General features: G+C 37.5%; 1 protein-coding gene across 1 annotated transcript in view; it reads left to right on the top strand.

Annotated features, from left to right (window-relative positions):
* The window catches only part of Qser1 (glutamine and serine rich 1), a gene marked incomplete at its 5' end in the record, with an annotated part of 80,586 nt that overhangs the window by 7,192 nt on the left and 45,774 nt on the right, over positions 1–27,620 (top strand). The window contains 2 exon segments of the mRNA XM_005384170.2: positions 22,118–22,227; positions 22,886–23,047. Coding sequence (XP_005384227.1) covers positions 22,118–22,227; positions 22,886–23,047 — 272 coding nt within the window.

Here is a 27,620-nt window from a genome sequence, read left to right as displayed (position 1 = left end):
AACTGGTCTGAAGTTGTCTATTTCTGTCTTTTCTTTAGCAGTTGTTATGATTTGTGTCTGGATGTCCCCTCCAGAGCCTCATGCAGTCATGAGCTGGGCTTCTAGATTTTATGATTGATTCATGGTCTAGTGCTGGGATTATGGGTAAGAGTGCTACACCTACCCTAGGGGCGGGTAGTTTACATGCACTGTAAGGGAGGAAAAGAGGCTATTTACTGCCACTGCTTCCCTTTTATGCCCTTGTTGCTTTTCCTGTTTTCTGCTGCCGTGAACTGTTGTCCTCTGCCAGGCCACCCTGCCTTGGAGCCAGCTGAGTTTGGACTGAAACCTCCACAAACTGTAAACTAAATAAACCTTTCCATCCTTAATTTTGGGCATGGGTATTTTATCTCAGCAATGACGGGAAAGTAACTAAGACAGCACTGTTCTTTTTTATTGTGTTTGCTTTCTTTACCTTCTCTTCCTTAGCTTCTTTTCTAGCTTCTTGGGGGCCATTGATGGCAGTAGTTATAGTGATTATATAAAGCACTGATTGAAATCATGTCCACAAATACATGCATCTGGGCACTGATGCATATGTGCACATATGCTTTTCTGCCATTGTGAGTCTTTGTCTACAACTGCACAAGCAGCAGTTGGGTCATAATTCAGAACTGGTTAATTTTAAGTCAAACTTGATAATTCTGGTCGTAATCCAAGTTCACGCTGCATGCCGGTCGTAACTCAAGGGTCCACTGTCCTTGGATATTGAATAGGTATTTTGAACATAATATCCAAAACATGTTTATCAGCATAATCTCCAACCTAGTCCTTCTTTAATTTTTGTGAATAGTACCTCAGTATGTGTTGTTGCCTGATCCTAATAGGTTAGAGCCATCTGTGATATTTTTTTCTTACATCTACTCCCTCAACAAGTTCTGTTGATTTGATCTATACATAATATCCTACATGAACTGTTGCAGTTGCTTTTTACTTCTTTCCTTGCTTCTGCTTAGCCTTCTAGAATTTAAGTATGCAACCACCAGAGCTAATTTCAAAATACAACTACTCTGCTTAAAATCTTACAGTTACTCAGTAAAATCTGAGTCTGTGGCCTGTAAAACCCTGTTTTGTTTTGTTTTGTTACTGGGAATCGAATTCAGGATCTTGCACTTGCCATGCAGGCTCTTATACCATTGGGCTATATCCATGGCCCTGAAAAGCCCTGTATGATCTAAGCCTCCACTAATTCTGCAGCCATATCTCATTGTGTTCTTACCATCATCTCTTAATCATATTATTTTTTTCCTGAAATGTGCTAAAATCATTTGTATCTTAGGACTTTGGCACTGGCTGTTCTCTTCACCTGTAGTTCTCTTTCCAGGTTGTTGCTTTGCTGCTTCTTGGTATTGAGATGCTGAATATTTTTCCAGGTACTTCTTCTGACTGTCCTATTTTAAGTAACTCCTCATTGCTGTCATATCACAGACTTCTTTTCTTCATAGCATTATTTTTCTCTGAAGTAATGTTGTTTCCTTGTATTTTCATTTGCTCTTAACCCCGTATCACTAAGCACTACTACTAGAATGCAAGTTTCATGAGGTCATGAGATCAAAACTCTTACTTGTCCTCATCACATCTGTGAAAGGCATGTTAGTATAGAATAGAATAGTGGTTGATAGCATAAGCTCTGGAGTCAGAATGTTTGGATTTGTATTTTGACTTGCCACTTGCAATATGATATTGTGTAAATTTTTTAGCCTCTCTATGCCTCAGTTTCCTTTATAAAATGAAGATACTGGGACTGGGGATTTAGCTCAGCGGCAAAGCGCCTGCCTGGCAAACGCAAGGTCGTGAGTTCGGTTCCCGGTACCGGAAAAAAAAAAAACAAAAAAAAAAACAAAAAAAAAATGAAGATACCTTTAGAATTTATAAGGATTAAATGATATAACAAGAAAAAAGTTCAGGGCTGGGGATTTAGCTCAGTGGCACAAGTGCCTACCTGGCAAGCATAAGGTCCTGAGTTTGATTCCCTAGTACCGCAAAAAAAAAAAAAAAAAAAAAAAGAAAAGAAAAACAAAGAGAAAAAAGTTCGTAAGTCAAGGGTCCACTTAGAGATATCAGATGTTAGAAAAAAGTGCTTTTTCCCAATCATTTTTTTTGGTGCTGGGGATTGAACCTGGTATCTTCTGTGTCCTGGGCATGTGCTTTACAACTAAGCTACATTTTCAGCCTCAGAAGACTATTTAGCATATGGAACAGTACATACAATAGCATTAAAATAGCATGTAGAATATTAATTTTATAAATATTTAATGAATGAATGAAATAGCTATGATACTGGGTATACTATTTGTTTTGAGAGATATTAATATGCTTTGGGGAATTAGTGGAGAAAGGTGTCTAATTCAGGGGACTTGCAGAAGCATTTGTGAAGTAGAAATAAGAGATTAGCACAAAGGAGCTTCCAGTAAGTGTCCCAATAGAAAGGCAGTGGGGTCTTCTAGGGCAATTAAGGTCTGAGCATTGAAGTGTCACAGTGTCACTTCTACCAGTCTGTTGGTGAATGCAGTCTTCAGTGGAGTGCATAGTCAAGTGCAGGGGGGCAATACAAAGGTGTGGTTCATTGGGGAGCTCAACAGAGTAGCATCACTGCAGGTATTAATACTAGATTTTTAGTAGGATTTTGAGTTTAGTCTCTAACATAGGGAGCTTTGAAGGATTTTTAAGGATAGTGATGTGAAAAAGTGTCTTGTTAAGTTAGCAGTTGGCAGTCAATCACAGAATGAATTAGAATTGGCAGAGGTAGAAAATGGGATACCAGGTGAGAGGTAGTTCACCAGCCAGACAGAAGGAAGGTGATAGGTTTGGTTTAATGAATGTGAAAGACATAAAGATCAAATTTTCTGAGGTTGTTGGCAGGTACATGTTAAAAGGTTAAAAAAAGGAGGGGGTAAATTTCGAGCTGAGTGACTAGAAGAATGATGCAGTGAGTAGTTATTTAGTTTAATTTTTTTATTTTAAATTTTTCATTAACAAAAATTGCACATATTTATTAGTGTACAGCATGTTTTGAAATATATATATTGCAAAAATAGAAGTGTTAATGCATTTTGGTCAGCCAGTAATGCCACACAGTTCTAGGTGTGGGGGATTCAGTGACAACACAGACAAAATCTTCGTTCTCATATAACTTAACTTTGTTGACTAGGGAGATAAGCAAGTAAAGAAGAACATTTCTTCCTTGATGAAATAGCAATTCCCAGATGTCCTAAGGCAAGAAGTCTGATATTTCCCTTCCCCATAAGATCTTTGTTTAAAGCAGTGGTTTTTAGGAATTGGTCAGCTGGGTGTGGTGGCACAGGCCTGTAAGGCTGAGGCAGGAGGGTTGTTGCGAGTTCTAGGCCAGCCTGGGCTACAAAGCGAGTTCAAGACCAGCCTGAACTGTATGGTGAGACCCTGTCTCAAAAAGACCCAAAAAAACAAAAAACAAAAAACAACAAAAAAAAAAAGGAATTGTTCAGACTTGTTGAAACATTGCCAGATCTACCTCCAGTGTTTTTGATCACTCTGTTTTGAGTAGTGCCTTAGAATTTGCCTAACAAGTTCCTAGTTGATACTAGTGCTGCTAGTCCAGGGACCAAACTGAGAAATTGACTTAGATCTTATCCTCGTTGGCTTTTAGGTATTCTTATCTCTGCGTGAATATCTTCTCTGTGACCAATGAGTCTGAAGTAGCTGCCCCAAGCCTCTTTATTCCAACACTTATTTTCTTCAAGGTGTTTGTCCTTAGCTGACGATACCAGAGAAGTGAGTTTAGAAGTTTGTATGGAGACAGTAGAGGAATCTTAAGAGATCAAAGTTTTGAGGGGTGAAAAGTAATTATTCTTAGGCCATTAGCTAAGAACTGAGCCTTAGTTGTTGTGACAGCTTTTTATTAAATACCTGTCAAGTGCCAGGCACCGTTCTGTAACTTTATGTGTTATCTCCTTTAATTCTTCACGTTAACTATAATATGGATACTATTGTTAGTCCATTTTATAGACAGTGAGACTTAAGTACAGAGAGGGTAAGTAATTTATCCAAGGCCGCACTGCTATTATATGACAGAGGCAGGATGTGAACCCTGAAAATGTGACTTTGTTGTTGATCACAACCTATTCTGGCTTGCAGAGAAAACTCCTTTGAGGGTAGAGGGGTTGAGAGTACTGTAAGGATACAGCAGAATTGACAAGTGAAGTAAAAGGAGTTAGTGATGGAAGATGGATCCACTGAGTCTTTTGATTCTTAATGTTTTGCTGGGAGGCTCTATCTCCATTTATTTTAAAATTAGAATCATTTTCCCGTTGTATACTTGTGCTAGAAGCTTATAGAGAAAACGCAGGGACATGGGCTTACACTAGAGGTTGAATTGTTGCCATATGTATGGGAAATCCAGAGATGTTTACCAGTATTATGCAGTGTACTAATTTCAGTATTTCCATTCATCTTCCTTTGATTTTTTTTTTTCCGGAACCATAACCACAGTCTTATCTTGCTCTCTCATCTTTGAATAAATGTAGTGGCTTGTGCTATCACAGTGTTTAAGGGTTCCTTTTTTCCCTAAATCCTGACCAGGTGTGTGTGTGTGGTTTTGTTTTGTTTTGTTTTGTTTTTGTTTCTTGAGACAGGGTCTTGCAAGGTAGCCCAGGCTGGCCTTGAAGTTGAGGCAATCCTCTTGCCTCAGTTTCTCAAATCCTGGGATTACAGGCATATGTACCATGTCTGTCTTGGTATTCTTGATGATTGCAATTCTGAATGGGGTGAGATAGAATCTTAATGTAGTTATTTTTTACATTTTCCTAATAACTGAAGATGTTAAACATTTTCCTATATAATTACTTGCTGTTTCAAAGAACCAATTCTTTGTTTTATTTATTCTTCGTGTTCTTTCAGTGTCTGTTAATTTGAGCTCTGATGTTTATTATTACTTTCCTTCTATTTGGTTTGGTTTTAGTCTTTTCTTGTTTTTCTAAGACCTTCAGATCCATCATCTAGTTGTTTTGGTTTGTTGAGACAGGGTCTTGCTATTCAGCTCAGACTGGCCTTGAACTCACTAAGTAGCTTAGGCTGGCCTCCAACACAGGGTACTTCTCCTGAGTGCTGGAATTACAGGCATGCACCACCATGCCCAGCTATGATTCAGTTAATGTATTTATTTGAGAAAACTTTCTTTACTATAGGTGCTCACAACTATACTCCTAAAACTGTCATTGCTGTATCTTACAGACTGTGGCATGTTATGTTTCCATTTTCATTTGATTCTAGGAATTATTTCTTCAGTGACCCAGTGATCATTTTAAAAAATTACCTTCCCATGGGGTAGTGGCACCTGCCTGTAATCCCAATATTTGGGAGGCTGAGGCAGGAGGATTGCCATGAGTTTGAGGCCAACTTTGGCTCTGCAGTAGATTCAAAGCCAGCCCAAATTGCATAGCAAAACCCTGTCTCCAAAAAAAAAAAAAAAATCTTCCATGTGTTTGTATAGTTTCTATAGTTTTTCTGCGTAATGCTTTCTGGTTTTATTACATTATGATCTGATGAGGTGCAAAAGATTATTTGGGGTTTTGCATTTGTTGAGACCTTTTTTTTTTTTTTTTTTTTGTCTTTTTGAGACAGGGTCTTGCTATACAGTTCAGGCTGGCCTTGCGCTCACTTTGTAGCCCAGGCTGGTCTCGAACTCACAACAATTCTCCTGCCTCAGCCTCCGGAGTGCTGGGATTACAAGCATGCACCACCGTGCCCGGCGCCAAGACCTGTTATTTGGCCTAAAATATGTTTTGTTGAATGTCGTTTTATCCAGTGTGTCAGGTCCTGAGAACGAGGTACCTGTGGATGAACAAGAAAAGTAAAGAGAGACAAGAAAGACAAGAGAAGCAAAAGTCTGGGATCAGGGGGCATACAGCCTCTCGGACTGCAGGCTCGAATACCAATTTCAGTCACCTTTTATTGAGTGAGAACAAGGGCGTAGCTAGTACAAATGGGCAGATACCAAATGTTTTAGCAAGGAAAATTAAAAGAGTCCCCTTGTCCACATGTAATCCAAGACATGCCTGTAATCCCAGCACTGAAGAGGCTGAGACAGGAGGATTAGAAACTCAAGGCTAATCAGGGCTGTATAATGAAGCCTTATCTTAAGAAACTTCTAACAAATAATAAACAAATCATTGTGTCCTCAATGCATTTTAATCAAAGAATGGCCTTCTCCACAGTTGAAATTCTCATGAACTGCTAGAAAGAATGTATCCCACAGTTGTTGCATGGAATATTCTGTAGATGTCAGTTAAGTTCATTTGATGTAAGGTGTAGTTTAATTCTGATATTTCTTTGTTGATTTTTTTTTTTTTTTTTGTCTAGTTGTCCTATCTGTTGTTGAGAGTGGAATATTGAAGTTACCCACTTTTATTGTATTTCGCCTGTCTGTCCTTCTTGTAAGGGAAGCACGGAGAACAGAGAGACCACCCACTCAGGCTCAGGTGCTGGCTCAGGTATGCTGGAATGAGTCCAAAGGGGGGCACTGATTTAAGAAGGGAAATGGTTGCTAGGTGTTGGAGGTGGTTGCCAGGGAATGATTTTGTTATTGCCTTGAGGGGGTCCTGGGGGCAGAGATAGTATGGCCATGGGCAGTGGTGCAGGTAGCCTTTCTAGAACTGAAGGTGGTGTTGCTATATTCAGACTTCCTGGAGCTCGGTGCTGGGATGTGGTGCTTCGTCGTGGCTCTTCCATGGGTGCCAATTTTGTCTATAATGGCTTTTTCCCCCTTACCCTGCCTGCAGCAAACTTTCCCACAGGGTGTGACACTCTCATGTCAAATAGTGTTTGTTTTATGAAATTGGGCACATCAACATTAAGTGCTTGTATATTGTGACCTTTGCCTCTTATTTTTGTTATGAAGTATGCTTTCTCAGAAATGAGTATAGGTTCTTCTGCTTGCTTTTAAATTCCATTTGTGTGGAATATTGTTTTCTAACCTTTCACTTCAGTGTCTATCTTTACTGGTGAGGTGTGTTTCTTGCAGGCAGCAGAGCTAGGTCTTGTTTTTTGACTCAGTCTATTAGTCTCTGTTTTTCATTCATTTATTTATTTATTTTTTTCTGGTACCGGGTGTTAGTCTCTGTTTTTCAATGAAAAAATTAAGACCTTTTATGTTGAGGAATTTTGAAAGGTATTTGCTAATTCTTGTCGTTTTGTTGTTTTTCTAATGTTTAGCGGTTTTCTATTTCTCATTTGGTTATCTACTCTTGTATATAGGAGTCCTTTAAGTATTTTCTGTGATTCTTGCTTAGTAGTCATGAATTCATTTAATTTATGCTTTTTTCTTTCTTTTGACATAATCTTACTGTGTAGACCATTTTGGTCTTAAATTCACAATGTAGCTGGCGGTGTACTCAAACTCAAAATGCCTGACTTAGTATATACTTACCTTGGAAGGCTTTTATTTCTCCTTCAATTCAGGATAGCTTTGCTGGATGTTGTAATCTAGATTGGCAGTTGTTTTCTTTCAGGGGTTTGAAATACACCATTCTCTGCCCTCCTGGCCTATGTTGTTTCTCCTGAGAAATCTTCACTTATTCTGATGAGTCTGTCCTTACGAGTGACTTGGCATTTCTCTGTTAACAGCTTTCAGTATTCTTTCCTTGTTCCGTATTGTTGGCATTTTAGGGGCCTGGGAATGTGGTTTGGGGTAGAGTGCATTCACAGGCCTCTGGGTTCAATCCCAAGTAGTGTGTAGAAAACAAGAAACAAAACTTAGCATTTTAACTATAATATGTGAGGAGATTTTTTTCTGTATATGGCTATTTGGGGTTCCAAATGTTTCCTGTACCTGGACATCTGTATCTTTCCCAAGATTGGGAAACTTTCTACTGATTTCATTGAATAGATTATCTATGCCTTTAGTCCAGTGGTGGTGAATCTATGGCATGCATGCTGCAGAGGGCTGTAGTATCATTGAACTCTCTAAAAAGTTTCTCTCTCCGCCCCCTCTTTCTTTCACAGGGTCTCACTATGTAGCTCAGGCTCGCCTTGAACTCATTATGTAGTCCAGGCTGTCCTTGAACTCGTGGCAATCCTCCTGTCTTGGCCTCTTGCGTACTAGGATTACAGGCGTGCACCACGTCCGGCCCCATCACTGTTTTAGTTTATACAGTGGAATCTTCTTCAGTGCCAAACATTTAAATTTGGTCTTTTAATTGTGTTCTGGAATTCTTGGGTGTATTGTTCATAATTACTTTGCCTTTTTTTTTTTTTACTGTCTGAATGTGATCCTTAATCAGACTTGTCTTCAGGCCCTGAAATTCTATCTCCTGCTTGGTCCACTGTATTGGTGAGGCTTTCTACTGAATTTTTAGTTTAGACTTACTGAGCTTTTCATTTGTAGGATTTCTGTTTGATTATTTTTCACAATCACTTTTTATCTGCTTAATTACTGTTTCATGGATATGCATTATATTCTTAATTCGTTCAACTGTTCATTTGTATCTTATTTAAAGTTATTGATCATTATGTTCGTGATACTGGTATGCTGCTACTGTTCTATTTTTTGTTTCTCATATACTACTCTCTTTAAAATAAAAAAATAGTTATTGATCATTTAAAAGTCATCTATCTATCCTTATCTGTCATTCTTTGGTGGTACTGAGGGTTAAACCCAGGGAGCACTAAACTACGTAGCCAGTTGTTCTTAAATTTTGATACAGACTCTCACCAGGTTGCCCAGGTTGGCCTTGAACTTTTGATCCTGCTGCCTCAATGTGAGCCTGTATATAATCCCCTGAGTAGCTGGGATTATAGGTGTTAGCCTGGACCTGGCTTCAACATATTTCTTTTAAAAGAAGAGCACTAACACAAAATATTGGGGATAGAGAACTTGGACTAGAAATCTTTTTCTTTGTTCAAAGGAAAGATTAATAATGTAGTTGATGACAGAAATAGGAAAGGAAGATGGCGGAAATGGAATTTTGCAATTGTGTCCAGCTCAGGTGTTGGTAGCTCTTGTTTTCATGGGTGTTGCCAAGCATATACCACATTAGCATCACATTTATTTGTTTTCCCATGAAAAAACAAAGAAATTTTTAGCTGGCTTGACCTTGGCATGTTTTTCTTGCATCTGTTACAAATGGCAGAAATCTGTCCTTTTGTTTGTTTTTGGGTGAATATTGTTCGGAACTCATAGGTTGGTTTTTGAGTATACTGTACCACTCGACTAGGCAGGGAGTTCCATATTACTATCTGCATTTTACCCTTTTTGTTTGCATTTTACCTTTTTTATTAAAAACAGAAGCATTCTGTTAACCAGCTGAGGTATGTCATAAGTAAGATTTTTAGTAAGCATCATTAATGATGTTTATGACAGTCAAATATACTTCTGTCAATAAACGATACTTAATTTAACAATATAACTTGTTGGTACAGAGTACCTGTTGTATTTCTTGCACACCAATTAGCAATTGTGAACCCTGCAAAAAACATAATTTCCCCTAGTGATTCATCTGAAGTTGTTTATATGAAGGGCTCATTTTTGTAGTTGAGCAAAGGTTATGAGAATGAACAAGGGATATTGAAGCACTGAGAAAGAAGCAGCAGTAGGAAGCGGATTTGAGGCTCTGGAAGGGGCAGCAGTTACAGGAGCCATAGTTGTGGGAGGGACACAGCATGGACAGCACGGTGTTATGCAAGGAGGGAGAAGACAAGTAAGTCTCAGGGCTTTGTCCTCTACTGCAGAATCACTGATTATCCCAAGGGAACCTTAGTGATGCAGTGTGTGGGAGCCAGACCCGCCCTTGAGGCAGTCTTACAGTTGAACAACTGAAGACCTCAAAAGCTAGTTGCAGTGAATTCAATGCAATTACAAAACTAGACCTTTTTGGGTTGGGAATGTAGCTCAGTGATAGAGTACTTGCCTCCTGTGCACAAGGACCTGGGTTTGATCTCAGGAACCAAGAGGGAGGAAAAAAAATCTAGGCCCTTTTAACTGTTCCTTTTTATATTAGCAATTTTGTTGACATTAATTTACGTGCCATGATCTTTTCCCATTTTAAGTATACAGTGCAGTGATTTTTTAGTAATTACCACTGTGTCCCCACGATCTAGTCTCATACATATGTACAATCACTGTCCATTCTTACCCCTAGCCCTAGCCCACCATACCCAGTTTGTTTCCCACCTTCTTCCTTCACTTCTCTCTTTTCTGCTTCTGTCCTTCCTTCCCTCATTCCTTCTTAGAAAGAGTCAGTCAGATTTGTAATCCTCCCACTTGCCAAGTGCTGGGATTACAGGCATGTGCCATCATGTCTACTTTAACCTTTTTTTGTCTTTTGGGGTACTGGGGATTGAACCCAGAAGCGCTTTACCAGTATACTAGGTCCCCAATCCATTTTGGCATGTATGTGCATGTGTGTGCCTGTATGTATGTGTGTGTGTGTTTTCCTTATTTTGAGACAGTTTCATTAGATTGCCTAGGCAAGACTTGGACTTGAATCGTCCTGCTTCACCCTCCCAACATTCTGGGATTATAGGTGTATACCACTGTACCCAGTTTTAACACTTAGTTAGTTTGCAATGCTGGAGATTGAGCCCAAGATCTTTGCACTGAGCTACATTCTCGCCCTTTAAAAAAATTTTTTTTATAATATAAGGACTTACTAAATTACTAAATTGTCCAGGCTGAGCTTGAATTTATGATACTCCTGCCTTAGCTTCCCAAAGTACTGGGAATTAAAGACGTGTACTACAATATCTAGCCCTTGAACATTTACTTTTAAAACAATTTTTCTTGAAATTTGGGCTATTGTGTAGTGATGTATATATGGGTGGTGTGATAATGACATTGAAAGGTATATGTATTTGATTTTAGAAATCCTTTGTTTCAGTTTTAGGTTGTAATGAAATAAGTTTTGTAGCAGATATATATCTTTAAAATAAATTTAGTCACTCCCATGCATAAAAATCCTTTGGTTTTCCATTGCATTTTAGAATGAAATCCAGACTGTTCCTTGTACCCACAGGCTTTCCATGTGTGACCCTTGTCTGCTGTCTCTCCAGGTGACTCCTTCCCTTGGTGCGCTTCAAAACTGTTGGTCTTCCTTCAGCTTCTTTATTTTCTAAACCCCTTTCCACCTCAGGCCTTTGGGTAACTGTTTCTGCTTTTCTTCTCTAATTTGGGACAGGGCTTGCTCAATATCCCTCACTGGGCAGAGGCTGTCACACATGCACTACCTTTGTACTTTGCTTTTTCTTCTTTAATTAATTTGATAGAGTTTGTAATTACTTTGCTAGTTTGTTTCCATTTATTTTCCTCCTCGCTTTAGGAGTAAACTGAAAGCTCTTTGAAGGTATACATCCTTTTGGTCTTGTTTACTGGCATAGCTCGTTGCCTGGTGTATTGGTTACTTTTCTCATTGATGAGACAAAATACCCAACACCCAAAGTTAATAAAGGGGGAAAGATTTATTTGGCTTACATTTCATACAGGTTTCAATCCATAGTCAGCTGGCTTCAAGCCGGGGTGGCATGGTAGAGGGTCACTGCAGAAAAGTTCATGGCAGACAAAATACAGCAGAACAGCACCTGCCTGGCAAGTGCCAGGTCGTGAGTTCAATTCCTGGTACCAGAAAAAAAACAAAACAACCCAAAATACAGCATAAGTAAGCAATCAAGCACATCTAAGTGACTTTAGCACCTTCTTTCTGCCCCTTTTGTGTTCAGTGTAGGCTACTGGTCGCATTGCCAAACCAGTCAGTGGGCTGATTCGGTACTCACACACCCCTAATCCCATCACACACTCTAGATCCAGCAGCCCCTGAACCATCCCTCACATGAGTGCATAGGGCTTCAGGGGGACGTCTCGACATAGCCGTAACACCTAGTATCTGTTGAATAAAGAAGTGAATTTGTTTTGCACTGTCGCTTGTTTTAATCTATTTTGTAGACTAGATACATAGTGTTTATAATAGAGTTGATCTTTATAATACTTTTGCTTATATATGCCTATGATATTTTAAGTGGGAATAGGGAAAAGTGGGACTTTAGTTGCAAAATTCTGAACTCCACATAACATCCTTGAGAGTGGAAAATTATTATCATTTGTTGTATATATAGTGTCCCTATAACTTGTGTTCCTGCTTCTCATGTAACATGCTTTTAAGCACTTCTGCCTATTTTTATGACTTCAGAAATCACCCAATTGGTAATAATTTCCAATTTTTAATTTCCAGTTCAGATTTCTCTTTTGAATTCTAAGAAGCAATGTTGCCTGGCCCTCTTTTGAGTATTTCTTGTCGGATTTCTTAAGGACACTTCTAACTCAGTGCATTTAAAATTAAACTTTTCTAACTATTTTCAGCCTTGTAAGTGATCATTATGATTCATGATTTTATTGCCTTTTCGAGGAATTCATCATTGGCCACACCGTCTCGTGTGTGTTTGTGTGCGTGTGTGCGCGTGCTTTTCTGGTGTAGTGCTGGATGTGGGGCCTAGGGCCGCAAACTTGTTAGGTGTTAACTCTACCACTGAATTATCCTGAGTTGTATTTTTTACAGATATCAAATAGCTAACTATTGCCACTGTCTTGTCCATAGTTTTCCATCTGGATTTCTGCAGTAAGATGTTGGCTTCCTGCTTTGAGGCTTGCTCTGCCCTCCACATTGTTTATCAGATTATCTAAAAGAGTAAGAGATTATCTAAGAGAGTGAGAGGGCCACAACAACCAACTGCCCTCCCCATGCCAAACATGAGCCCGGCACCATTAAACCACACTCCCTGCCCTCTCTTGAAATTTCTCAAAGTCAGTTTGCAGAATCCCATCCCAGGTTATTAATAAGTGCCTTCTGGGAAGTGACATCTGGACATAAAAGATCTGCCAGGATGCCAGTGAACACTCCTGGTTGAGAACCATTCTTTATTAAAATACAAATTTAATAATTTAACTCATTAAAATTCTTTAGAGGCTTTTGATTCCCTTGAAGACAAAACATAAGTTCTTTTTTGTATGTAAGGTACTTTTTTAGAGTTTGGCTCCTGTATGCATCATATTCCATCTTCCAAAGAACCACATAGAATTACTTACAGGTCTACTAATGTGCCATCTTGATGTATATTTCCAGATACTGATATCGTGTAAGGCTCCTCCTTGGGTAACCTTCCCTTACATCTATAATACTTAAGAAATAAGACACGTTCCAGATTGAATGAATGACTTTTGCTGTAAGTAGTTGTATTCTTCTCTTTGTATTAAAGATTTTAACCACTAGAAGTAAAATATAATAAAAACAATTACTTTTAAGCTTTGAAAATATTATTGTAGTCATAAACATATCCAACTTCTCATAGTTGTGAAACTATGCTATGATTCTGCAAATAAATTCTGCATGACTTTGAACAAAAAATGGAATTTTGTCTATACTGTTTTATCTTCTTGGAATACCCTTTTTTTTGCTTGGATAATTTTGTCTCTTCCTTTCAGTGCTCACCTGTCACTTCCTGGAGGAAGCCTTCCTATACTGTTACGTTTGTCTATTATGTCTTTTTATTTCTGTATCTTCTAGTCTCTAGGATAACACTTTAAATGTCAGTTGTATAAATGTTGACCTCACTTTTAGGTACAATAATAACATTGACTGAACATTGACTATGTGTCAAATGCAGTGCTGTGCTAACTGCTATGTATTTGCTTTATCATTTACTTTCTTTTTTTTTTTTTTTGAGACAGGGTCTCACTATGCAGTTCAGGCTGGCCTTGAGCTCACTTTGTAGCTCAGGTTGGTCTCAAACTCGCAGTGATCCTCCTGCCTCAGCTTTCCGAGTGCTGGGATTACAGGCATGCGCCACCACGCCCGACTTTATCATTTACTTTCACAATATTCTGATGAAGGCAGCTATTATTGTTACCCCCTCAGTCCAGTACTGTGGATTGAACTCAGGGCTTTTGGACTAAGCTTCATCCCTGGACCTTCTTTATTTTTTGAGATGAGGTCTTGCTAATTTGTTATGTTACCTACTCTGGGCTTGAACTTCGACTCCTCCTGCCTCAGCCTTCCAGAGTACTGGCATTAGAAGTATATACCACCACACCTGGCTATCTATATTTTACATTTGTGAGGATGTAGTTAGCCTCAAGTCACAGGATTTGTACAGAACTTGATTTGAATCATCCTGCCTATTTGCAAAGCCTGTGCCTTTTTTTTTTTTTTTTTTTTGGCAACAGGGTCTCACTGTGTAGTTCAGGCTAGCTTTAAACTCACTATGTAGCCCAGGGTGGCCTTTCTCCTGCGGCAGCCTCCCGAGCACTGGGAATATATGTGTGCACAACCACATCCAGCTGCGCCTGTGCCTTTAACAGCTGTTAAATATGTGTTTCAAGATTCTTGAGTTTATTTTTCAAATTCTTGATAAATATTTCCTTAATAAGGACGGATTATTCATAGGCTGCAGGTTTTTGTTTTTAATTCTTAAACTGTAGTTAGCTAAAATAAAAGTTTTATAAAGTAATTAGCCTGATATTAGAGTTGTAAATGCAGTTATTTTCAAACACAAAGTAGAGTGACTGAACTGTTTATTTCTCTACAAATTTAAACTAAGGAATATTGTATAATAGATGAAGTAAAAATGTTTATTTAATCATTCAGAATATTGGAACTTCAAAGAACATTGGGCCATATAAATAAGGGAAACTAGTACTGTGCAAAATTTCATGTTTTGTTCAAAGTCATGTAGAATTTATTTGCAGAATCATAGCATAGTTTCACAACTATGAGAAGTTGGATATGTTTATGACTACAATAATATTTTCAAAGCTCGAAAGTAATTCTGTTTTTATTATATTTTACTTCTAGTGGTTAAAATCTTTAATACAAAGAGAATAATACAACTACTTACAGCAAAAGTCATTCATTCAATCTGGAATGTGTCTTATTTCTTAAGTATTATAGATGTAAGGGAAGGTTACCCAAGGAGGAGCCTTATACGTTATTAATAGCTGGATGTAAACCATAAGATAGCATATTCTTAAGATTCAAACTTTTTCCTTTATATTCTATTTTTACTACATGAATTACCACTTTATTTTTTGGGGGTACTAGGAATTGAACTCAGAACCTTGTGCTTGCCAGGTAGGCGCTTATACTGCTGAGCTATATTTCTGGCCCATGAATTACCACTTTAGATGAGATTTTTGTTCTAGTTTTCTCATCTGCCTTAAAACTTAATTTGCTCTGTTAAAGAAAATGAAAGTTTTAGGGAAATGATGTTTATATTTAAGGTAGAGTGGTAACTGAATAATTTGGGGGGCATGTTTTGATATTGAGGAAAAGGTTAATTTTTTTAAAAATTTAAATGATAGTGGTTGAAGGAAGATAATACTTTTCCCTGCAAAATCCCATTCCCCCCTTATCCTGAAGTCCATGCCCCATTCATGAGTATGAGGAAAGGGGATGAAAGATCAAAATTTAATGTTCTGCTGGGAATATAAGGATTGAGACAGATCTCTTGTCTCATTTCTTTTTACCTCAGTTTTAGGTAATGTTGAATATGTAAGAGCGTGGCAGATTCCTTTCTCTTCCTCTCCCCCACCCACGTATCTTGGGGGTTAGGATGGATTCACAGGAACTAGAAACAAAGATTCATTTTTTGAGGCATGTTACTTCCCTCTCAAGATTAAGAAAATAATGTTTCTTTTAAAATAAAGAACTTCAGCAAACATTAACTGTTGAATTCTGGGAAGATGGTGGAATGGTGAGCAGCAGAGAAAGAGCCTGTCCGAGATTTGGTGTCCAGACACTGGAACATAGCAATGTGAGGAAGAGGAGGGAAGTGGGTCCCCTGGACCCAGGAAGGATCTGAAGCGAGAATTGAAGCTCATGGGAAGTGGAGGGGGGGCGGGGAGTGAAACTTCAGCATGAACTGTCATGTGATTACAAGGTTAAACCTGAATTTATTTTAAGACCAGAAAGATGATATATACTATATAAATTTTGTTTATTTGTAGTGCTGGGGATAAACATGGGCCTCACAGTACTTTTCTACAGAATTACATTACCACCCACTCTGTACAGAGTTTTAGAAATTACTATATGGTATATGGGGATGGACCAACCATAGGAGATTGAATACATACATGATAGCCAGATTATCTGTAAACCACCTTCTTGTTTGATAGTATCACCCATTTCATAAATAATTACCATTGCTACTAAAGTTAGATGACTATAGTTTTTGTTGATGTAATTCACATACAGCCATACATGAAGGCACTGTCATCTCAGCTACTTGGAAGGCTGAGGTGGGAGGATCATGAGCTTGATGCCTGGGCAATTTAGTGAGACACTGCCATAAAATGAAATGAAATAATTTAGACATTGTCTAAAAAAGTAGCTAGAAGTATGGTTCAGTAGTAGAACATTTGCCTCCTGTGTTGAACCTCCTGTATCACTAGAAAACAAAAACAAAAAACATACTGTGAACATGATTCATCTTGATATTGACTGTTATCACTGACTGGGTTGTATTTGTCAGGTTTGTACACTGTAAAGTTATCCTGCCCCCTTCAATATTGTACTCTTTGGAAAAATGTCACTAGGTATAGTCCAAGGGTAGAGTATGTACATTTAGAATTCATCAAGGGAGACTTGTGTCTTCTCTGTTTTTTTATTTATTTATTTATTTTATTTAATCCTTTACTATATCAGCATCAACTCATGGATATATAACTTACATGTTGGTTACAATCCAGTATACTTTATGTTGCTATTCAAAATATTCTAACTTTGGTCATTGAACGTTTTTAGTTGGCTTCTGAGTCTCTTTGATGTACCCTTATGTAAATACAGGCAGCTTGCTGCATTTCTTTTCTTCTGTGTTCTTGTTTTGAACAGTTCTTTATTTTCTGGCACTATGAAAAAATGCAGGCTGATCTTGCATATTTCCTGCCTCAATACTAGACTAAACCATTTCTGCAAGGAGCTCTGGTTCCTCTTTCTTGGAGAACGAATGACATTAGAGACCAGGCTCTGAGTACTAGGTATGCTTTTGGCTACTGGAGCATCTCTGCTTTTAAGCTGTCAGCTGAGAGAATAGGGGAATGTAAGTGTGTTAAATTGCTTTGATAACAGAGAATAACTGCTGCGATAATTTGAAAAGTAGATGAAACAGAACATTTGATTTGTTTATACTGAAGAATTTCAAATTGCAGTTAAAATGAATATTAAAAATGTGAACTTGGGCTGGGGATTTAGCTCAGTGGCACAGCGCCTGCCTGGCAAGCGCAAGGTCATGAGTTCGGTTCGCGGTACCAGAAAAAAAACAAAAAACAACTAAAAAAAAAAAACAAAACAAAAAATGTGAACGTATACTCATATTCTATACAGAAATAAACTCAAAATGAATTACAAACATGAATATAAAAGTAAATCCGTAACAAAAAATATAGACATACATCTTCATACCTTTGGGTTCACTAATAATTCTTAGACATGCCATCAAATAGTATGACAAAATTAAAAAATAAAGTGGATTTTATCAAAATTAAAATTTTTGTTGCAAATGATTTCCACCAAGAAAGTACAGAGATCCAGGTGTGACACTGCATGCCAGTAATTGTAGCACTCTGGGAGGCTGAGACAGAAGGATCACAAGTTTGAGCCCAGCTTGGGCAACTTAATGATTCAGCATAACTTTATCTCGAAAATAAAAAAGGCTGGAGGTGGAGTTTAATGTGAAAGCCCTGGATTCAAGTCCCAGTGAATCTCATCCCCCCAATTAATATATAAATCCTACAAACATTGCTTAAAGAAGTTAAATACCCATACAAATGGGTACTCCGTATTCATGGAATAAAAATGCAATACTTATTTAAAATGGTTTTTTCCCTTAAACTATAGGTCCTATATAATATTTTTTGTAGAATCTGACAACTGACTTAACATTTATATGAGGATACCGATGATATCCAGAACAGCCTTGCATGTGGAAGACAAGCACCCTATCACTGAGTTACATTCCCCAGCCTAAAACAATTTTGAAAAAGAACAAAGGTGAAAGATTTGCATTACTGAATTCCAGGCTTATAAAGCTACAGTTAACAAGACTGTGTTGAATGAACAGGCATGTTAATAGCAGAACAGTCAAGAGATGAATCTCAAATATATGATTAGTTGATTTTTAAAATTAATTTATTTGCTGTACTGGGGATTGAACCCAAAGCCTTCACACTGAGCTACATCCAGCCCTTCATAAATTTTTTATTTGAAACAGTCTTACCACTAAGTCATTTAGATTGCCCAATTTAGGCTCGAAGTCATGATCTTCCTGCTATAGCCTCCTAGTGCCACTAGACCTGGCTGATTAGTAGATCTTTTATTTTTTTTAATTTTTTTTGTCTTTTTGAGGTAGGGTCTCGATACGCAGTTCAGGCTGGTCTTGGGCTCACTTTGTAGCTCAGACTGGTCTCAAACTCTGGACAATCCTCCTGCCTCAGCCTCCTGAGTGCTGGGATTACAGCCATGCACCACCATGCCCAGCTGATTAGTAGATTTTTGTAAGAAATGCAAAAGCAATTCAGTAGGTAAAGAGTGAAATCTACAAAATGTAATATGTATCATTGATATAGCTCAGTGATAAGAGTGTTTGCTTAGCATGTGTGAGGCCCTGGGTTTAATACCTACCACTACTACTAGTAATAATTCTTCCAGTCTTACTTTATGCCATATACAAAAATTAACTCCTAGTGGATCATAGACCTAAGTAGGAATGTTAGTAGGGGTTGAACATTCTTAATGCAAAATCTGAAAGTTATAGGTACTGAAATAACTCAAAAATTTTCAGATTTTGGAGCTTTTCAGATCCTGGAGTTTCAGATTGTAGGTGATATGTTAGTAAAGGCCATACAAGTAATTCAGAATGTGAGAAACTGATTTTTTTGTTTTTATTTTGATGCTGGGGATCGAATTAGGGCGTTGTGGACACTAAGCAAGTGTTCTACCACTGCAGCCCTAAAATTTTTAATAAAAGAAAAAAAAATATTATAAGCTGACAATACAGTAATCTTCCTTTATCTCTGGTTTTACTTTCTGCAATTTTGCTTTCCATTGTCCTCATTTACCCGCATTTATCCTTGGTATGAAAATATTAAGTGGAAAATTCCAGTGGGTAAACTTACTTAATTTTAAATTGCACACCTTTCTGAACTGCATGATGAAATCTACAGCGTTCCTTCCCATCCTGACCAGGATATGAATCAACCCTTTGTCCAGTGCATTTACTAGCTGTTCATTAGTCCTTTAGTAGCCACCAGCTCACCTGTTATGTTTTCACAGTAGTTGTGTTCAAGTAACCCATATTTACTAATGATTTCAAAGTACAGTTAATTGTTTTATTACTAATTATTATTGTTAATCTTTTACTGTATGTAATTTATAAATTAAAGCTTTATAATGGGAATATAGCTCAGTGTAGAGCACTTGCTTAACATATGTGAGGCCCTAGATTTGCTTCCTAGTACTGTCAAAACAGAACAAAAAGCAACTTATATCCACCAAAGGTTTGTATATAAATGTTTTTGTTCTTTATGGCTGAATAATACTCTATTGTATATCCATGCAACATTTTATTTTTTCTGATGATGGGCACTTTGGCTGGTTCCATATCTTGGCTATAGTGAGTTATGCTGCAGTAAACATGGCTATGCAGGTATCTCTATACTATGCTGACTTCAATTGCTTCAGGTATATAACAAGTGGTATAGCTAGAATTACAGGTATGAGCCACCACACCTGGCCTCAGTATAATTTTGATGTGCATTTCCCTAGTATCTTAAAGAGGTTGAGGATTTTTTTTCATATACTTACCATTTGTATGTCTTTTGAGAAGTGTTTATTCAGTTTGTTTGCCTATTTATTGATTGGGCTCTGATTACTTTTTTTGGGATTCAATTCTTTGAGTCTTTTATATATTCTACATACTAATTCTGTCAGAATCTGAGTAGCTGACAGAGAAAGACTTTTTCTTACTCTGTATGAAGGCTTTCTCTTCACACTATTTCCCTTGCTGTGTAGAAACTTTAATTTGATATAGTCCCATTTTTGGTTCTTAACTATATTATTTCCTGTGCTGTTGGAGTCCTGTTCAAGAAGTCTTTGCCTGTTCCCATAGCTTCAGGTATTTCCTGTATATTTTCATTTAGCAGTTTTCAAAGTTTCAGGTATACTATGTAGATCTTTGTTTTTTTAATTGATTTTTGGACGGGGCAAGACATGTATATTTGAAAAAATACTAAAATACGTAAATATGTTATACACACAAGAGAAGGAAAATAAGCGTTTAATTTTACAGAAGAATGCTGACTACTGTATATCTCCAGTGTAATTATTGAATTAAGGATCATAAGTGGGTAACGTCCAAAACTGTTGGCTGTTGAGGACAAAATACAATATTTGTACTGTAAATTCTCTACAGTTGGTAGCTAAGTTTAAAGTAGGAAAAAATAATTACTACATGGTGAGATGTGGTAAACAGTAGCTGCAATACGTCAGAGTTAGCATCTGTTATCTCAGGGTTAGACAAACTAATGTTATTTACCACCTCATATAAGAAAAATCCAGAATTTGGGATATCCCACAATTCAGTTGGCCTGAATGTCTCAAAGAAGTTAATGCCATGAAGTCAAGATAAAGTGGATCTGGGGTCATGGGCAGGGTGGAGGCACTGAGCTTAAGTTAAAGACAAAAATCAAATAAAATTCTCACTCTCACTTCTCCACTGGCTGCTCTTGTTGGGCAGGGATTGAACCAAGGGCTTTACATGTAACCGGCAAACTGTCTGCCACTGAACTATGGCCCAACCTCAGAAATTCTTTATTTGTTAGGTCCTTGTTAGAAAGAGCTCAGAAATCCCAGTTATTTGGCAACAGTTGGGAAAATTGAGGGATACACTATGTTTTGTATGATCATTGAGTTAATGTTAAATTTCTTTACGTTTAGTGATGATTGGTCATAATAAGAAAAAGGCCTTGAAAAAAAACGCAAGTTAATTATGCTACTAGTGTCTTAGTTCATTGAAAAGGAAGGTTTGTGCTGATATCGATTGGAGAGTTTTTATTCCCTTAACTTGTACTCTGAGTAACTACTTTAAAGATAACAGTACACAATGTATTAACTACTGTTATTCTTCTATGATTGTGTTATGAAATATTATTGTTCTACTTTTTTCCATAAAATTAAAAAAAAAGAAGGGCCTTATTCCTGGCTAAAGTACTAGGGCTGCAGGGCCACAATGTCTACTAGTTATTTTTAAGTGGTTTAAAGAAAGATAAATGGGGGCTGGGGATTTAGCTTAGCAGCACAGCGCCTGTCTGGCAAGCATAAGGTCGTGAGTTCGATTCCTGGTACTTGAAGAAAAACAAACAAAAAAAAAACAAGTAAAGAAAGATAAACATACTAAAACGTTAATCATTGTTCAGTCTTAACTGATAGGTACAGTATGTGAGTATTCATTGTACTATTTTGATTTTTAAAAATTAAAAGGGAAAATTATCTTGTGAATTATTTTTGGAATGTTTGAGTTTTTAGGAAGTAGTATAAATTTATTTGAATTATCTGATATTCCATAGAATGTCAGAACTAAGGAGGCTTTCGAATTTATTTTCTTTGGTCCCTTTTTCATACAGATGAATAAGTTAGTCCAACAATAATGAGTTGCTTATATAAATCACACTGTAAGGCAGTAGTAGGGGTAGGCAGTGAACTCAGCTCTCCTGTTTCCCAGGATATTACTCTCTGCACTGTGTATCCTGTTACTTCTCCTAGTGAAAGGTCTCTGAGGGAAAGTCGAATAAAAGTAAATACTATGGGTCATTTTTCCTTTTTGTATATCTTCAGTACATTTTCCCCATTGTGACAGTGGACTTGTGTGGGACTATGGACTTGTGAGACTTATTCATAGATCAAGAATTTGGTTAAAGCCTTCCACTACTGTAATCTGTTTGGTTTTTGCCAATTCCACATGGTCCTCAGCAGAGGCAAAATCTGCTCTCAGTAGTTGTCCTTGGAAATGTTTAATGGTATAGTTCAGGCTGTGTGCTTTCCAGTACTGATTTTTTACTATCCTCCAGTTTAAGCTATGAAGAAGGACATCCCTCCCATTCTGAACCAGATCTCCAGAGACAGACGTTTGCAGCTTCTCATCAGCTTCCTGCATATGCCCCCACACCTCAGCCAGCCGGTACAGTTCTCTTGTGAAGTGTGCTCCCAGCCGGGGTACAGTGAGTGAAGAAGAAGAAAAAAAGTGTTTTGGGTTATACATGTAATGTGTAAGGTGTGCGTATGCCATGGGAAATGTTAAAATGAGATGAAAAACTTTGGTTTTTTTTACTGATAGAGTATATCTGTATAATTGAGAAATCTTGTGTATCTTTGGAGATTTTAAGTTATGATTCTTGGTTAAATTAATATTCGCTTGCTATTTTAAAATAAAACTGGGGCTGGAGGTGTATAGCTCAGTGGCACGGTGCCTGCCTAGCAAGTGCAAGGTCCTAAGTTCAATTCCTGGTTCAAAAAAACCCTAAAAAAAAAAAAAGATAAAACTATGTAGTGTTTTTTTGTGTTTTGTTTTTGTCTTTTTGAGCCAGGGTCTTCCTGTGCAGTTCAGGTTGGCCTTGAGCTCAGTTTATAGCCCAGGCTGGTCTCAAACTCACAGTGATTCTCCTACCTCAGCCTCTCGAGTGCTGGGATTACAGGTGTGCCCCACCACACCCGGCCAAAACTATGTAGTGTAATAGAATTTTTTGGACTCAGTTTTCAGAAATTCTTTTTTAGGCTAGAGTAGGAATCGAACTTACGTAAATACATATTTTTATTTTGGGGTTTATCTTCCCCTGTAGGGCTTTCAGGATTATTTGAGACGAGTGTGAACAGTGCCAGCACCATCAGTAAAGAGTCTTCCGTGATGAATTTTCTGTCCACTATTGAGTCTCGAACTGCTGAGGCTGCTTCTTCAGGAACTACTCTTCTGCCACAATTCAGGGCTCCCTCCTGGCAGACAGGTGATTGTTTTTGGAATTTTTAAGTTTTTTAAAAATACTGATTAAAAATGTACCTTTAATGTCCATGTCATGATGTGGCTGAGAATGATAGTAATGATTGATTTTCTCATGATCTTTAAAAAGTAGCATCTCTTACACACTTTTTTTGCTTGTTTGATTTTATGTTTTGTTTTTTGGTTTGTTTGATTTTTAGTTTTTGTTTTTTCGTACATAGTTCAGGCTGGCCTTCAGTTCACTATGTAGCCCTATGCTGGCCCCAAACTGGAGGTGATCCTCCTGCCTCAGCTTCCCAAGTGCTAGGATTACAGGCATGCACCACCATGCCTGTCTCTTACTTTTAAAGTGGATAAAAATTTAAGAATATGTTACTGTGGAAATTCAGTTGTAGTGCTCTGATGAAAACTAGAAAGTACACGTTGAAGGGCTGATACTTTTTTAAGACAAACCCTGATGTAAAGTTTGTTTTTGACTTTACCAGTTTAGGTACTTGTCTGTTTGAAAGAAATGAAGATTAAATTTTGTTTAATGACTTCAGGCTGGGTAGGTGGTATAGTAAAAATTAAATTTGGGAATGATTTAATCATTAGTGTATATAGAATTATCCTTAATTGAAGAGGTTAAATCACTACTTAATGAAAGCCATTATAAGTTGATATTATTGTATTGTACCCATTTTTAATAATAATATATATGTATGTACTTTCCTGTGTTTCATTTTTTAAAATTTCACTTTTCAGTGATTTCTCTTCAAATTATTCATAAACCTGGGTGTAGTTGAGCATACCTGTAATCCCAGGTATTTGGAAGGCTAAAACCAGAGGATTATAAATTCAAGGCTAGCCTAGACAGATTAGCAAGACCTGTCTCAAATAAAAAGGGCAAGGAATCTAGCTCAGTAGTAGAACACCCCTGGATTCAATCCTCAGTACCTGGGGTGGAAAATTATTTGTATACCCAAATTTTATTTTGTGTGGGATTATAGGATTGGGGTTGTTTTAAGGAAGATATGTCATACCATATTTGAGAAGTGTTTTGTTTTGTCTTGTTTTGTTTTGTTTTGTTTTGTACTGGGAATCAAACTCAGGACTTTCTTGTGCTTGCCAGGCAGGCATCTGGCTGCTGAGCTATATCCCTAGTGAGAAGAGCTTTAAAGTAATCATTATAAGAAATAATATTTTATCACTGTGATGTAAATTCCATTAATAGAGCTTCTCAGCATGTGTAGCAAACACTTATTTTCTGCTTCTAAAGAGATAACTGGGGCTGGGGACTTAGCTCAGCAGCACAGCGCTTGCCTGGCAAGCACAAGGTCGTGAGTTCGATTCCTGGTACCAGAAAAAAAAAAAAAACAAAAAAAGATAATTCATGGTCTGGTATAAAGTAGAAAAATCTTTTTTAAAAAGCCTAGCTTCATTTTTTGCTTCTGGAAATAAGTCTATATTTCATATATTTATTAGTTTGACTTTATCAGTACATTAGTGCTGAAACATAATATTAAGGATTTTTTAAGGGCCAAGGATTTAGCTCAGTGGCATAGTACCTGCCTGGCAAGCATGAGGTCCTGAGTTAAATTCCTGGTACACTGTCCCCAAATTTGTTTTAGAGTATAAGAAAGGGGGCAACCCATTTGGGACCCCCTCCTGTCCGTTAGGAGTTATTCCTATTTCCCATTCCTTTTCCCCAATAGATTTCCCTACTCTTAGAGTGAGAGGACAATTTGTTAATATTTTTAATTTTTAAAGAAGGCAGGAAGGCTTTTAAACTCATTTCTGAGCCAACACTTTCTATAAAGTGTTCTTAACTCTGTAGGCTTGGTTTCACCTTTTTTAGGTTTCAAATTTTTAAAAAATTGACGGTGTGATAGTGCCCACCTGTAATCCTAGCACTTAGGAGGCTGAGGCAGGAGGATCACCGTGAGTTTGAGGCCATCCTAGACTACATAGCAAGCTCAAGGCCAACCTCAACTATACAGGGAGTCCTGTCTCGAAAAAAAAAAAATTTTTTTTTAACGTTTGCTTTTATAATTTGTATCTGGGCCCATAACTGAACTGCCTTCAGAAGGGCCTTGGGCTTTTGGGTGAATCAAGTAGAAGTTTTCTGATCTTTGTTTTCCAGAGCACCACAAATTGTATTGTCATAAGACCACATAGAAAGTATTGGTGTGTTTTTGTGCACATTAAACTGACCTAACTAATATACCGTCTATGGGAAACAATACACGAACATCCACACATAAATATACCGTTAGGTGGAAGAAGGTATTGGGTTAGTGTGTCAGGATAAGGAGCATCTTTTTTTGTTTTTTTGAGTCCGGATCTCACTATGTAGTCCCGTCTGGCCTTAAACTCATTATGGAGCCTAGGCTGGCCTTGAACTTGCTGTGATCCTCTTGCCTCAGTCTCCCAAGTGCTGGGATTACAGGCATGCATTGCCACGCCTGGCTAGGGTAAGGGGCATCTTTAGTTGGAATGTCTGCGAATGTGACGTGAGTGTTGGGTGTCTTTTACCGTGTCTTCTGTTGGCATGCTGTGGTTAATTTGCTAGCCTTTGTGACTCCCTTCTCCACTCATCCGTCACACAGAAATCAGTCAAATGAGAAAAATTTACTTTTTGCTCTATAGGATAGGAAATTTTCAAGTAATAGAAACTCATTACCCACTACTTTTAAGGCCCAAGTGGTCTATCCTTTGTAACTGTCGTCTTCCTTATTCCAGGCATAACTGTGACAGTGTCGGTTGCCATTGTAATAACAATGGGTTCCTTACCCAGTACAACATATATAACTGAAAGCATGCTCTAACTTTACTTTAACCTTTATAACCAAATCAGTTATTTATTTGTAACTTTACATTTAGTCAAGTTTCAGGTTTTTTTAAAGAGTAGGAAGAGTTTATTGAGAGAAAGAAAGCTTCTGTCTGAGAGGGACAGAGGGAGGTCCGGAAAGTGGGTTGCCCCAAGTTTCAGTTCTTTACTACCATCTACCTTTAAGTGTACCTGGAGTTGTTTCTTTCTTTTTTTTTCTTTTTTTTGGTACCAGGAATAGAACTCAGAACCTTGTGCTGCTGAGCACTACTGTCTGTGTTTAATATTTTAATCCTTTTCCCTCAAACACACACAACAGGATATACTTGGTAAAGAAGTGTAGAGTAAGTTGAGAAGAAATTCATGAATACCACTGAGTTAGCCCTGTAACCTTTAGCAAGTCATGTTACCTCTGTGGACCATAGTTTCCTCATTGCTAGAGCAAGGGATTTTAACTAGATGATCTCAAAAGTGTTCTAGTACCTGTCACTGTAGTATTTTTAACTTTGAGTGTTACTCTAAGTGCCACTAGAATTTTTATCTTTGTACTAGCAATACTGTTTTGATATTTAATAGAAAAAGTAAGAGATTGTTTTTCAAGAGAATAGAGACTCTTGTTCCCCCATTTTGCCAAAATGAAAGAAAAAATTATCAGTGAACTTAAAGCCTTGGGGATAAACAAAATTCTTAATAGATACTATGGAACATTCAAACAATAAAAAGTGTGTATAAAGGGGAAAATGATAGTTCCTAATTCTATTCTCACTTTTTTAGAGAGAAGTTAGCACTTTGGTATTTATTTTTCTTGGTTATCTTTTTGTTAAAACATACAAAAGGTGTGATTCAAAAACACAATGAATGTTTAAATTTTAAAAATTTATTACAGTAAGAGATACATTGCCATTAATCCCTCTCAAAATACTTTCCCTTGCTTTCAGTGCATATATCCTCTTCTTACTGCTTTCTGAAAGTTCTGAAAGTCCTTTCATGAGGGTCTTTAGTTGTGTTGTTGTGGATCCCTTGACATCCTGAATCAGTTCAAAATGGTTACCTTTAATAGTCATTTTGATTTTGAAGAGAAGCCAAGTCTTACGGTGCTATGACTGGTGAATAAGAGTACATGAAGATATAATATAATACTTGTATAAGCATCCCTTTATATTGGATGGCATTTGGCAACAGCATTCACAGTATTTTTTATCTTACCTAATAAAGATGAAGTGTCAAGAAAGATGGGTTCAGTGTGTTTAAAGTGAGGAGGAATATTTTGAAGGGAGTTAATGGCAATGTGTCATTTATTGTAATACATTTTTAAAAATTTAATCATTCACTGTATATTTTGACCACCCATTGTATATATACTTGATAACTGCTTGTTTTTAGGTTATAGCCTAGTGATTTGATTGTCTCTTGTTGGTGGACATTTTAGTTACTTACACTTAGAAATAGCTGTAATGAATACCTTGTACAAAATTTCTAGAAGGGGCTGGGGATTTAGCTCAGCGGCACAGCACCTGCCCAGCAAGCACAAGGTCGTGAGTTCGATCCCCGGTACCAGGAAAACAAACAAACAAACAAATTTCTAAAAGTAGGACTTCTGGATCACAACAGAGTACACATTTTCATTCTTTCTGTATGTAGTTAGAATATGATCCAAGCTGGGTGTGGTGGTGCATACCTGTAATTCCATGACTCAGGAGGCTGAGGCAAGAGGATCATTGCAAGTCTGAGGTAGCCTGAACTACATAGTGAGACCCTGTGTCCAAAAAAA

This window comes from Chinchilla lanigera, unplaced genomic scaffold (assembly GCF_000276665.1).
Source record: "Chinchilla lanigera isolate Chin_1 unplaced genomic scaffold, ChiLan1.0 scaffold00021, whole genome shotgun sequence".
NCBI lineage: Eukaryota > Metazoa > Chordata > Mammalia > Rodentia > Chinchillidae > Chinchilla > Chinchilla lanigera.
This window is presented reverse-complemented; position numbering and strand designations above follow the sequence as displayed.